The sequence below is a fragment of the Micropterus dolomieu genome, linkage group LG02, assembly GCF_021292245.1.
Source record: "Micropterus dolomieu isolate WLL.071019.BEF.003 ecotype Adirondacks linkage group LG02, ASM2129224v1, whole genome shotgun sequence".
Taxonomy (NCBI): Eukaryota; Metazoa; Chordata; class Actinopteri; order Centrarchiformes; family Centrarchidae; genus Micropterus; species Micropterus dolomieu.
The window spans coordinates 24,923,689-24,938,867 of record NC_060151.1 but is presented as its reverse complement, the minus strand read 5'-3'; the positions used below and the strand labels follow the sequence as shown (position 1 = coordinate 24,938,867).

Here is a 15,179-nt window from a genome sequence, read left to right as displayed (position 1 = left end):
GTGCTGTCTTGTAAAATAAAATATTATTGACCGGCATGGTAAACTTACATAAGGGTGCAATGATAAATGCATTCCATAAAACTCCCAACACGTCACATAAACGGCAGAATATGTTTAATGTGACATGAAATATGTTCAGTTGCATGGGAAACTAGCTTGGCGTGCAAGTAGTGGAGTGGCGTGCATAAAGCCATAATGATGAGTGAGGCAGTTGTATATATGTGTGTGTGTGTGTGTGTGTAAAACTTAAACCCCTCCTTTCTAATACTTAGTGCCAACCCTGTCCCTAACGCAGCAGCCCTCTGCATTATTTATCCCTATAGCGGTACAACTACTTCTTGGCAGTGGAGAAAGTGCACACCTTGCAACTCAAAGACCTTTTTCATAAACTTTACTCCTCTCTTCTTCTCTCAGTAAGCCTTGAGGATAAAAGGCCTCCCTTTCCCCTTTCTCTCCTAACCATCAAGCTCCCTTTCTGCTTTGGTTTTATCGTAAAACGCCTGTTAGAGTCTTCCATAATGGATATTGATTTGTCAAACAATAACACCAGATTACAATAGATAGCTCATGCGAAAGCGATGTAACCTTGAAATTTGGAGGCACTTCATGGGAACTGTTAAACTGGTTGGCTGACTGTTATGTTTAACATTTCAATTTACTCTTCGCTGCGTTTCACTTTATGCCCCGCCTGCCAGCAAAGCAAATGAGATGAGCAACAGAATTGTCTTATTACCTGCTTATTCTGTAATGGAAAAGAGGGGTGCCAGTGGAATGTCATCCAGCAAATAATGAATACAGAGCTCAGCGCCTTATTCTCTAGTTTTGCGGAAAGGAATGTCTGTGTTTTATAGTGAAAATTTTAGCAAAGTCAGCATGCAGTACCCGATGAACAAGCTCTTCAGAAAGCTACAGTCCGTAATATTAGAAATCCAAAGAACTCATCATCTGGGCTTTCTTTTTATTGATTTTTACAGAACAGAAAATGGCCAACATGCATCACTGAATCAGCACAAATAATGAAAAAGATGTTTGAATAGGGGCCAACGTGGCAGATATGGCAAAGTAATTTTTTGTGGTAGATACAGCTTTGCTGTGTTTATAACATTAAAAGTGGTATTTCTAAATATGGCGGTGCACTTCAGGGTATTTTGATGGCTTGGACGTTACATGGTCATAAGAATATAAATAAGGGGCAAGTGGGAATAGGAGCATGAAGTAAAGAAAAGATAGCATCCCTTTTCTGGAACGATAAGCTGTCAGTTTTTTTGGCATCACATCAGGAAGCCATTTGCACAGCAGTGATAACAAAATAGGATTGCAAGAAAGCAAGATGTATTCGGAATGGCAGGGGAGTGTTAGAGTCCACCATGAAGAGTTTAGTGACTGCTTCAGACATGGTCAGATAGTTAGAGATACAGCGATTAAAAATTTTGCGAGTGCAGTTTTCTCCATCCCTTCACACATATATTTCCTATTCTTGCATTACCCAGGAGCATGTTTTTGAATCTGATTTGTGGGTGGCTGTTTTTCTAAAAACAGAAATTAAAGCCATTTTTCATCGTGATGGGTAATCCATCCGTCTGTCCCATTCCCGTCAATGTGTTATCTCAGGAACGCCTTGAGGTATGTTTTTCAAATTTGGTACAAGGATGACCTGATTAGGATTTGGTGGTCAAAGGTCAAGGTCACTGTGACCATACAAAACAAGTTTTTTTGATAAATTGGGCAATTCCAGATTTCACACATATGTTGACCGGGTAAACAATAACTAGCACAGTACAAGCTTTCCTCCATCTAGACCGTTCTACCTTTCACTTCCTGCCTCATTTTGAATTTCGGGGATCATCAGAATCATGTGACTGGAAACAACTGTTAGAGCGCACATAGCTAATCGTGATCCTGTGAGTGAGTGAGTTTCAAGTACAGCTCAGAAAGAGGCTTTTCATCTAGAAATGCCAGAAGAAAACAAAAGCACCACATTTTGTACAGCCATACCCTATAAGAATCCATCTTTACATAGAAATCAAGTACAAGTGTACCTGTTTAGCCAGTACATATATGAAAATCCTTCATTAATAAGTTCAACTATGTATATTAACTAGAATCATACATAATGTATCTTGAATATAATGATAATACAGACAGCCAAAAAAACTTTTATTCAATTCCTGCCAAGTATTCACTACATATATTATGAGTCTGAACAGACATTAATCTAAACTGCAATTGGCAGGGGCTTCTTCTCTGTGGGAGGCACTACATGGCAAACAAGCGAGGTCATGCCATGTTTGTAGCTCCACGCTTCCAGACATTCACACTTGCAACTGTGAATACTAATGAGACGTGTTTTGTTTGTCAAAAGGCATTTTAATTGGCGGCAGAGCAGCTCTCACTTGCAGGTCGGTTCTGAGACCTCTGGCTTGGATAGGGGGAAACGAATGTGATATTGGCAGCAAAGGAGTTTGACTTTTCTGACATTTTAAATAGTACACTGACTCAATTAAACATCTTCTAACATTTAACAGCAACAGCAAGAACAGACAGGAGCAGCACAAAGTAGTCCTAACATGAATTGAAACTTTTTATGTTTTTTTTGTCACAAGGCATGAAGGCATTTTTTTTCTTTCTGTTTCGGCCATTTGGAGGCAGCAGAACAAGATGAAAACACAACATTGATACATTGTCAGATTGTAGACTTGTGCTAATGTTAAAGCAAGCAGTTGCCTATTTACATATCCAGCAGACATGAAGTAACGTTACTCTGGTCTCCACCAGCTTCTGAGGGAAATATCTGGCTCTTTAGCTGCTAAGTGCTCCACTATGTTCCAAGCAAGAAACATACAGTGGTTTCTTCTCTTAGAAAACAGTTGGCTGCTGCTGCTGCTGCTGCTGCTGCTGGAATCACAGTTGGTGAGAGTGGTAAAAGTAAATCAGAACAGTTAAACTGCGAGCTGTAAAACCAAAACATCAAAGTGACAGATACTAACATGCTGAGAGGGACTGCACTGACTGACTGAGTTGGGTGATGATTCGTTGTGGATTTGCCACTATAAGCAACATATTTGACTTTACACTTAGTAATTTGAGCAGTTGTTTACATAAAAATATTGACTGGTGAAACAACAAAACAAGTGACTGCACCTCGTATTAGAGCAGGTTATGTGGAATCAAATAACAGCTGGAAATCTGTATTGGCTCACTGGCATTGATCGAGTGCCGCCCGAGCCCAGGTTATCATGGCCTTGTTTATTGTAGGCAACTTTCTCCTTCATTGACAGAGATGACAACTGGGACAAACTTCCTAACGCAGACAGAGATAGTCAATATTATCTATTTGCCTTTTCACTTGTGCAATTTACTTGTAAAATGAGATCTGATACGTCTTTTTACTATTACATATTTTCCAGCAGAGCGCTGTTTCCTGCGCTATTCCACATTTCTGGACAGGTTTGAGAACTCATTACCTTCTCCTATCTGACAGCTCTACCTGAGGCGACAGATCAGGAGGGAAGTGAGAAACAGGAGGAGACAGAGGGTCAGCAGTGAGGATTTGCAAAATAACAGATCCCCAACGTCAAGGTTTTGTTAGTGTCTTTGTCATCTAGTGGCTGGAGAGGAGTCTTTGTGTCTGGCCGTGGTCTAATGGGATGCTGACCCAGCCCTGGTCCTGTCTGTCAAACATCATCTGTCTTGACAAAAGAAGTGAAAGAGGGGCGAGCAGTGTCCCCCTGAGAGCAATTCTTCCCTTTATAAGAAAGGCAGGGGCGAGAGAGATGCTGAGAGTAGACACTTTGGAGCCAATTGCTTAGGAAATAAAAAAAAAAGTAAAAATCAGTGGAGGAATATTAAGTCTAATCTGTGGTTTCACATACATTCAATAGCAAATGACTGTTGGGTGATTAAACTTAATGCTACAGTCTTAGACCAATTAGCGAGTGAGGGTTAAATGGAACACTTCAATCTCTGGGGGGTTTGGACACCTACGTAAATTAAGTTAAGTTGAGTCAGGATTTCAGTTAAGTCAGGGTTATGTGGTCCATGTTAACACACCGTTTCTGCTAATGAAACTGGGTTCTGTGCAGTAAAGTTGTGGCTAGATTGCCAGGCCTTAGCAACAAATGTGACAAAGTCAATGCTGGGTGTTGGACTACCACCATATGGGACCTCTGAGGTGTCTCTGTACAGAGAAGTCTGTTTGAGTGCAGGAGAAAAAATGTTTTTAAAAACCCCAGCCATATTCTGTACCTGCAAACGAGGAGCGAGGCCATGAATATTTATCTGCTGTCCTCTTCACTGCACTTCGACACACCCAGTGTGTCATTTATTTTGTGCAGATACATATCACTGTTTCTCATAGGTGAATGAACGTGTAATGTGGTACTTCATATTCTTCCGATCTGCACCACCTCTGTGGCAGTGTGGCATTAGCTAGTAGATCAGTCATGTCAGTAAACCATCCATGAGGAGGCCAGTGTCAATAAAGTAGGAGGAGCATGAAATGAAAAGTCCATCTTAAAAGCACTGAAAAACAGCTATTGGCGTTGCACTTTGCCTGTCATTTTGTTGTCTTTTTCAGCAATATAAAACATCAGCGGTAAACATCTGGTCTGGCTCAGTCCCTCAAAACAGAAGACAAAGGCCTCAGAATTTTTAACCAGTCCTGGACAATCAATGGACAACATTTAGAGCACAGATGAAAAATAATCTCCTCTAACAATAGCCTTGATAGACCACAATGCACACACAAAAAATAAGATTGGTATGTTTTAGTTAGAAGCAAAATCTTGTTTTTGTCAACTGGAGTGCCTCTTGATATTTATTAAGGCATGATTATAATTATAACAATCGGCATTTCTCTTTGCCTCTTCTACATAAACAAGTTTGCTGCTGTCTTAAAATCATGTGGGATGGAAGGTAGTGATCATAAAAATTCCCACATTAACAACGAGATCTTAGGACGGTTTTACGATTGTAGAGTTGTAGTGATGTGAGGATATAGCTGAATGTTGCTCTATATCTGTTTTATTTGCATTTAATAACCTTTAATAACAGACCTGGCTGATAATGAGGCATTCTGTGGATAATGACGCATGATCACCTGCCTTTGCATTACAGCTGATTAATAAGCATTCTCGTTGTCTCGATGCAGCCCACACTGTGGGCGGATCTCACTTTTTTTAAATTGAGATCCGCCCAATCAATCTAATTTTCTCAAATTAGATAGGTGGGACTTTGTCCTTATACAGATAAAATATCCCAATACAGATTACATGTTGATACCAGGGCTCAGTGCTTGGTCCCCTCCTCTTCATCATCTACGTCCTTCCACTTGGACAGATCCTCCTCCATCATGGCCTCCATTTTCACCGCTATGCTGATGACACTCAACTTTATCTCTCCTCCAAATTCATCACCCAAGCCACCCACACCAACCTCACCGCCTGTCTCACAGATTTAAAGTCTTGGATGCAACAGAACTTCCTCAAACTAAACTGCAATAAATCTGAAATCCTCATCATCGGCCCTAACACCCTCACCCACTCCACTCAGACCTTTTCACTCAACATTGACAGCTCAATTGTCACCCTGTCCACCCAGGTCCCCAACCTTGGAATTATCTTTGACCCCTCCCTCTCCTTCTTGCCCCACGTCAACCAGGTAACTAAAACTGCCTTCTTCCACCTCAAGAACATTTCCCACCTCTGGCCTTCCTTGTCCTTTACTCCTGCAGAATTTCTCATCCATGCCCTCATCACTTTCAGACTCGACTACTGCAAAAGCATCCTCTACGGTTCACTTAACTAAATCATCAATAAACTTCAATACAACCAGAACTCTGGTGCCTGCATGCTCACTTCCTGCCGTTGCAGAGATCACATCACCCCCGTCCTTCACAACCTCAACTGACTCCCGGTTAAATACAGGATCCACTTTAAACAATGGTTTAAACAATCTGGCCCCTCCCTACCTCTCCGACCTCCTCCCCCGCAACACCTACACTCGTCGCCTCAGGTCTGGACACAACAACACTAAAAACCATCCAGTTAAGGACCTGGGGTGACAGGACCTTTTCAGTTATTGCACCCTCCCTCTGTAACGCCCTCCCTCACCACATTCAACAGGATAACACCATGCCATCTTTCAAACAGGACCTCAAAACCAACCTTTTCAAGACTGCATTCTCCAGTTACCTTCCTTCCCCTCTCTCCCCTCCTCTTCTTATTAACCAATTACAGTACTTTCATCTTACTCTCTGTAAAGCGTCTTTGAGTGCTTAAAAAAACGCTAGGTGCATATATATATATATATATATATATATATATATATATATATATACATATACATATAGAAATGTTATTATTATTATACCAGATGTTAATGGGGTCAAAGTGCAAAGATCTAAGATTACAACACTGCTTCACGACCATTGTAAATAAAAAGTTATCACTATGTTATCACTGTGAGGCAATGTTTCATACAGTCAGGATGTATACAGATTGAAATCTATAATCTAATGAGAACAGAATATTGATTTTAAAATTTTAATTTTGCTTATACCAAAAACTGTTAAGTCAGTCTTTTCCATCAATCATTGCAGGATTGAAGTGGATGGTTGTTATGGTGATTACTATTCATGAGTGGAGACCTCACAGCTATAGTCTCATTTACATGTTTACTTGTGTTACACACACGTGCACACACACACACACACACTTCTCACATAAGCTGCACTCTTCAATCTCAATCTATTATTCATAAATGCCTCAGAGGCATTTGGTGGTTCTTGGTGAGTTGGTGCTGGTAGGGAGAAACATTAGTGGAAGAAATCATTCTCCACATACTGTACCTCTAATGAGTGTGTCATTGTATTTTTAACACACACAACATGGTAAGAATGGAGAGTTTCTTTAATAGTTGCTGAAGCCTTGTTGAAGTGCTGGTCGGTAATGGCAGACTGCTTTTAAGTGCTTACATGGGAAATTACCTGTTGCTCGTTTCTGCAGGCTCTGCAGTTGCTATGCTTTACCTAATAAGAGCTGTGCACAATTCAAAAGCTGAAGGTTTCTGCAGTGAGAAAGATTGATAATGTGAGAATAAAGGAGCATGTCTCTGGCAGCCGCCATTTCTTGCCAGACGCGTCCTTCACAGACACACACTTCACAGAAACACCTGTAGAAAGGATCACTGCCAATGTGATCACATGATCAAACATACATTACTTTCACTTGAACTCAACTGACTCGGGTCAAAAGCTGCAGCCCTTCTTTTCAGAGTCATAGCTCAAACCAGAGCACACAGACGTCACACATACGGCAACTTTTCAGTAATATTGGTATTCATCGTCCACTGTGGGTGAAAGTCCATTTCCTGCTTAGAAATGTTGTAAAGAAAAAAAGATGTCATATGTAGCTTAAGATATTGCATCTTTATCATCTAAATTAAGACATTTTCTTCCGTATCAATAGCAATCCATCTGACTGATATCTGTACATCCATGGTTACAGTGTGTTACAGTGCATTTTAAGTAACCCGACATACCCTATAGATAACTACTATATGGCATGCCTAGATAAGACATGTAGTGGCAATGCCATATGCTTGTCAATAAAAGAAGTCAGTGCAAATGGAGTAAAAACTGCCAAAAGTTAAAAGGGTTAAAGACAAAAGAAGGAAACAGATGGATAACGTTTTGCGGTTGGAGAGCTGTTTTGTTTGAAAGGGTAATTTACTATTATTTAAACCAAATAATGCAAGAAAACACATTGTAGCTCTAAAATGTTTCCTGCATGGCGGTAAATTGGCTCCATCAATGTACAATTTGAAGCATCTACTGCAATGTTATCTTTGCTGTGTGTGTGTGTGTGTGTCTGTGTATCTGGGAATTACATGTTTTTTCTTATCAGTCCTCTTGCTCTGTATCTCCTCTTAGGTGTTCACCAGGTATGGGAAGTGCTACATGTTCAACGCTGCAGAGGAGGGGAAGACGCTCCGCACCACCATGAAGGGAGGGACGGGAAACGGCCTGGAGATCATGCTGGACATCCAACAGGATGAGTACCTGCCGGTGTGGGGGGACACAGGTATGCATGACCACCTGCTCACCTGTCCTGCTTACACTGAACAGATCAGAAATTTAAAAAAAAATGAAACCTCACATGTTCCTTTCTATCACAGATCACACCACCGTCTTCCAAGCCTTTCTCCTTTACTCAAGAGATAGAAATGTCCACTTCTTGTCTCTTCCCTTTTTTTCTTAGTCTGCCTTCAAATTGAACTCGTGAGGTCATATTTTGAACATGTGCTTTAAGTCATGAGATCACCGTTGCCAAGTGACTGACAATAAAAACAGACTTTGCCTTTTTTGCGTTTCAAAAGTGGTTAATGATTGTGTGCTTTCAGGCTAGAAACAAAAAGTGATTAAAGCTTTAAGAAAACGTCTGCTCATGAAATCAAGAATCTTTCTTCTTATCTATTTGTAGTCTTTCTCTGCCATCTCGACACCAAATTGTATTACATTACATACTTTAACGTCTATTATTCACAGAGGAGCCGGCCCTTCCTGTCTGGAACAACTGTTTACCTCCAGGCTAGCATAAAGTTTGTACTCCACTGAGCCTACTTTTGTCATTCCCACAAACACTATGTTGTTCTAAATGAGTCTCGAGCTCTCGTTTATCATGTAATTTCACATAAAAAAACATTTTTTCCACAGGCTTCAGCACCTTATTTAGTACAATGGTCTCTCACACTTTTGCCTTCTTTCTGCAAATTTCTGGTGCAAAGTAAATTTGAGATTATGATTGAGCCCCACATTGAGCCTTTGGGCCACACCTATTTTTTCATTCACTTTATTTAATTTAGCAATTATGAACACAGAAATTATTAATTGTCCTCCCGATAAAATCACTCCAGGCACCGTTTCACACCCAGAAACTCTTATTCATTTTTAAATCAGATAAAACTCCTGGAATGTGTTTTAAGATGTGTGAAGTGAGCTTTATCAGCTTAATTATTTTTATCTAATAGTCCTTTAACAGTTACAGCTAATCTTATTGTTATTGCTATGGTTAACAGTGTTCTTTTTTATTACTGTTTCTACTGGCAGTGTTTTTTTTAAGTAGTGCATTGTACCAAGCCTAATACTCAAGGATTTGCCCACGCAACCACTAAAAGGCTGATTGGTTTACACCTTTTTTAGTCCAGTTGAAGCACTTCTTGTTACACTAATGTCTGTGGACTTGAAGCTTATTCTGTTGTTGTATTGACTCTGGATAAGACTCTAAACAAAGTACTCATTGTCAGTTGCTGTACATCCAGTTCTGACTGGCTGTGATGATGATATTTTTCCTTAGAGAATGTAGACTTATCAGTAATCTTAATACATATTCACAGAGCACTGGATCTTCTTTAATAACCTTTATTATATCCTCCATACTAATATGCGTGTTAGAGATCTTGTTAGTGGTGAGTGTTTTAGGGAGGCTTGCTACCTGGTTACACAGTAAAGCTCATTGAATGGCCAGCTCACGTCTGAACCAGTGGAAGGGCAGACAAGGGAGTTCCCAGAGCAGCTAGCCAAGCTACGAGCAGCCAAGCAGATGGACATTATTTACTCTAGGCACAACTTTAAGAAGCTCCATCATCAAAAAGTCAGCATCCTATCAATCCTCCGCATGTTCTTCTATGGAGCGCAGGTCCCTCAGGCCCATGTCCTGGACTCCCCTTGATTTTATTTCTGTTTGAATAGGCTGTACTCCAGCCACCACCCTGACAGCATGCAGAGTTTTGTCTCCCAGCAGGCTCCAGTTTCCAGTGCCCTTGTTTATCCCTGTGTGGTTTAATTAGCCCAGATGAGCTGAGTCAGCCTCAGCAGGGAGCGCAGTGTGTCCTCAGCTGAGCCAGGTCTCCTCCCACCAATTACCTTTTTTCCATCAATCCCGACACCTTCTCCTTCTCCCCTCACCGTGCCTTTTCTTATTGTCCATCATCGACAGACCAGCAGTCAGTCTCTGGGGTTCTATTAGCACACCGCTCTTTCCAGGGAGCTGCAGTGTAGCCATGATACTCCTCCTCACTTTATCATGATGGACATTAAAAAAATAATGTGAAAAATGGACCAGATGGATTTAAGTTACTGTGGTGGGAAAAAAAACATATGGTCTGTTGCCTGGATACCCATTTTTCTACTCAAGTGATGGAGATAATATATGGATTGGATGTGTCCGTCTGTTATTGCCATCTACAGTGTGGCTGTAATCAAACCAAAATCATGTGATAAGGATTCTAAATCTGACTCTTGTTTTCCCACGTTATGTTTTTTCCTTTCCAGTTTTTATTATACTGAGAAGTGCTGGCTCCAATGGTTCTACAGACGCCTGCTGCATGACTGTGAAAATGTTGCCGTCTCTTTGATCCCAAACACAAGCTTGTTTTGTTTGTGATTGCTAATTTCAGAAATACTTAGAATAACAACTTAAAATTAATTTAAACAGTTGCTCCCAGCACATGCACACTGACAAACAGTTATGTAATAAAAATGTTTGCATCTGTGAACTTGGCACACAAATCTTTAATTATTGGGGAGTTTGAATAATTAAGTTCAACTACACGTAGTCCTACTACACATTGACCTTTCTTTGAAAGGTTATCTTAAGTTTCTGCGTCAGGCAGGCCTCTCCGATGTGAGATTCGTCAAGCGGTCTTGATCAAAGTAGTCTGTTTACACACTCAGCACCCACCACATGTTTCCCTTCAGCGGCAGCGCTACAAATGTTTGCAGTATGGAGAAAAATCCTTGAAGCCTGTGAAACTGTGATGACATTCAAGTTTCATTTCTTCTCATATCAGAGACTAACTTCTTTTTTAATCATACACATCACAGTGTATGAGTTTTGGTCACAGTTTTGTCTTAGATCTGTTCGTGTACAGGAAACTAAACCTGAGTTCCCAAGCAACCAGTTACATTGTGTTCATCTACTATGCCTATTTTTAACAGCATCATTGATGGAGTGATGCAGAATATGAAAGAAATACAAATAATTATAGTGCTGTTAAACTCTGTTTAATCTCCTCTCTGAAAATGTACCTTATCACAAGTCTGAACTATATGTCTCCTTCCTATTTCTGTTTACCGTCAATGTGCAATCCATCATCTCAGATCTTAGTTCCCATTTTATGTGGCAAACAGGCAAGTAAAGCCCGACAAACATTTGAGTGCAGTTCTAAAATCTTGCCGTGCATCTGCGCTCTTTGTGTCTGCTGTTATTAAATGAAAGCGGTGAATAAAAGCACTCTGAGAAGCGCCTGAAAGGAGCAGGAGGATGTTCGTTCAACAACAGGTTAAACCGAGTGAAAAGTGGAAGTGGAAATTCCTTGATCCTTTTATCTTTCCTCCTTGTGTCAATTCCCTTTGTGGTGTTGGGTCATCGTGATGTCCCTCTGTATCTGTGTGAAGCAAACTATTTCTTTTGCTTCTTGGTAACATGAAAGCTGTTCTTCTTTTAGGGCACCCTACAGGTTCCTACACTGGTGAGGCCAAATGGCAGCAAGAGTTAACTATTTAATATTTAAGCAATATCCAGAATGATGATATCATTAATTCATGCTGGTTTTGGTGAACTTTAGCTACACTATCACAAGTGACACACTAGATGCAGTGCTCATTTGCTGCTGTTTAGAATATGTTTTCTTCCATTTCCAGTTTTGTTGTAAATTGTGACTTGTCTCTATGGCTGCACAAAGTAAATTAGTAGCACTCAACAGCAAAATTAGAATAATGACATGTTGTGCAAACAGGATAAATACAACATTATAGCTTTGCATGATGCGGCAGTTTCTCTTTGTAGCCTCAGTTTGTGAATTAAGCTGAGATTGGTGTATATTTTTACATCAAAGATGTGCCTAAGTTTGAAGACAATCTCTCAACTACAGATTTTAAAGTAGGACAATGTATGAACTAAAAATGTTGAGTATTGAAGGATCCACATACGGATGACAAGGCTCAGAAAACATTAAAATTTGAACATTTATGTGACAATTGTGGAACTCATGGACAAATTATAAATTTGACCTGATGACGGCGCTGCATAAAAAAGGATTTCTCCTCTGGGCACCATGCACCAAATGTAATGGCAATCCACCCAGTAGTTGTCAACACATTTCACTAAAAAACAAAAATGGCAATCTCATGGTGGGGGATAGTTTGGGATCACCAAAATCAGTTGGATTTATAATCTGGGGACCGTACAAAATTGTATTGCAATCGGTTCAATAGTTGCAGAAATATTTCTATCCAGATTAAAGTGGTGGACAGACGAACAAACTGGCATTTGTTCGCTTCGCTAGTGTGGCAAAAAAGGAGTAAAGAAAACTATCAGTCAGTTATGTGTAATACAGTATGTAAGTTGGTGTTTAATTATGTTCGTATTCACATAAACACTTATTAAGGACACATTCGTTACATTCACTTAGGCATGAATTTGTGCTTCAGCTTGTGAACAGCTGATTCCACCTGCATGCATTCAACACTCACACTCTCACATTAAACACACAATATAGACCAAGTCTGACATGTCATGGTCCTGAATGTGGCAGAAATTGGACAAATTGGAGAGCCGTAGAGGAAGAGGAGGGGGAGTGGTGTTACCGACAAACATGTCTGTAGTTGTTCTTTATATGGCAGGTAGGTGAATGGGAAGGCACAGAGGTGTCTCCATAAACATGCCTGTAGATTAACTCTAACACCCTAAAACAACAAGTAAGAATTGCCAATTGCATTTTGTATCTTATTTTAAACATGCATGCATCAACATGCTTGCATACACATACCTACTTGGATCATCCAATGCTGATCCTCTCTTCTTCCTCTCATGTTTTCCCTCACCAAAAATCACTTCAAATGCTGAAGGAGAATGGAGGTGAAATCAGAACACCATCTGAATTTATTCACTGTCATACAAAGCAGTAGGATCTAAGTTATGATTGTATCAGCCGGTAGCATCCTAATTTAGTCCGCCTCTCTTACTTTGAGTCATTTGAAGTCAAATGAGTGTGATAGATGTGATGAAATACATAGTAACTACAAACCTATCTGCTGAAGCCAGATATAACAAACATCGTTATCCATGATCCTCTTGATCATCTTTTGATATGGAGAGCTGAAGTGACTCGAGCACAAATGTGCTCAGCACAGTGAGCCCTGTTTGCTCTGATCTGTAACTCTCGCACACTCACACAAACACTTCTCATTGTTTCTTCAGACAGACAGATGCATTGTGCAAATACAAACATCTCATTTCCACAGTAAGGGTTTATTGTCTTATTACATCTATATAATATTCATATATCCATATGATCCGTTTGTTCAGTGTTCTCTATGTTTGTATCATCATTGATTGCTCTGGACACAACATGTTTGATGTTTGAGCATCTATTTGGTCATCTGATTCGAGTAAAACAAGCTGGTGTAATGCAGTAAATTTGGATGAGAATTAGAGCTGAAACAATTGGTAGATGGAGTCATGTTTCAAGCAGACATGTCATACATTAGACAGGTCAAGCTTCAGTTGTAAGGATTTGCTGCTTTTCTATTTCTGATGTGATAATACACTGAATTTATCTGGGTTCTGGACATATTGTCAGACAAAACTAAGCATTTGAAGACCTCACATTGGGCTTTAGAAAAGCGTGATGGATAGTTGGTGTTGGGTATTGTTTGTGAGTAGACCCAGGAGCATACAGTGAGCTGACATTGAGAGTGTAATTTGAGCAAAAGTGTTTGATGAACAAAACATGAATGGATAAAGGGCAGACTAAGGCGTAAAGTATGGCTGGGGTTGGTTGGTGCTATTTACTGACATTTTTTGGACCAAAAGATTACATGATTATTCTTAAAAATAGTCAGATTTATCAATAATTAAAATAAATATTTGTTACTGAACAAGACTCAATGATTATTAGACCCAATCCAAAATGTGGTCGAGCTGAACAGACACAAACAAACAGAAATAACAGAAATTAAATAACGAGCCGCCATGGTCGAAACCAGTAGTAAAATGTCTGAAAGGGTCAGTGTGCTCCAATTGAATCGCTTGTTGGATGGTCAAACAGCGTCTCTCCCTACCCCACCACCTTTCTGATGTCTGAATGGTGCTTGTTGTGTCCTACGTTTTCTGTAACTCTCTATAACCGACAATTTGACATTCATGCCCACTTCACACAGCGTTTGTCCAGGAGAGAAAGTAAGCAGGGTGTAAACTTATCTCTCAAGCTCTCTTTATAAAACTACATTCAAGGAAAGATTGTCTGAACATGATTGTAGTGTACCAACAGTGTGGATTTGTGCATTTTATATCAAATAAATTTGAACTACTCCAAATTCTTTCTCTCTCCCTGGGAGAAAGAAAAGGAGGGGGTGAGATAACAACCCTAACAGACGGCTGAAGAGACCCCAAAGGAGGGGGGTTGAAAGGTTGCTTTCCCTAAGTGCTATTTCTGGGCAGTTGATCGTAAAACTGGCCACCTTTGGCAACAGCTGAGATAAGCCTCTCGGTGCCTGAACTGTTAAAATGACAAAGAAACACTGACCAGAGATTAGCTTTCTCCTGAACAGCCTATCGGAACTCTTTGTAAGAGAGGTCAGGAAACCCTAAACTGCTAAGTTCCTCTCATCTGATGTGATTCCTAGGAAATGCTAACCTCAAGGTTTAACTAACAATTGTTTTCCCTTTTATCAAATGCTTAAAACTAAGAACGGTATACCCGTTTGACAATTAAGGTATGATTGTGGGAAGATATTTGATTACAATACGCGCAAATAGATTTTAGATTAGACGTAACAGTAAAAAAAGTTAAAGTTAAAGAAAAGACAGTCCCTCAGGGGAACAAAGGACTGCCCTCTGGGAACCACGCCCTAACAGACAAAAGCAGCGACCCACGCTATCTCGCTCTCTCTTGTTCTGCTCTTGTTCCTGTTCTCTCCAACTGTGCTTCGGCACGCGCCCAGCATGCTCCCTTTTACGGCAACGCCCTAAGAAGTTCGATCCGGCGCAGCGAAGGCTTTGTTCGTTTTCAAGCCACACACGCGAAGCGCCGCGACCTCGATGTTTCCTTTGTTTCCAGCAACTTTACTTGCTTTTAATTTTATTTTCTTTTGTTGTTAAAAGTTATCAGACTGTTAA

General features: G+C 40.2%; 1 protein-coding gene across 3 annotated transcripts in view; it reads left to right on the top strand.

The window, feature by feature from the left end:
• asic2 (acid-sensing (proton-gated) ion channel 2) overlaps positions 1–15,179 on the top strand; it is a 363,461-nt gene that overhangs the window by 324,319 nt on the left and 23,963 nt on the right. For all 3 annotated transcript variants that reach the window (XM_046035432.1, XM_046035440.1, XM_046035423.1), the window contains one exon: positions 7,931–8,081. In XM_046035432.1, coding sequence (XP_045891388.1) covers positions 7,931–8,081 — 151 coding nt within the window. The remainder of the gene's footprint in view (positions 1–7,930; positions 8,082–15,179) is intronic.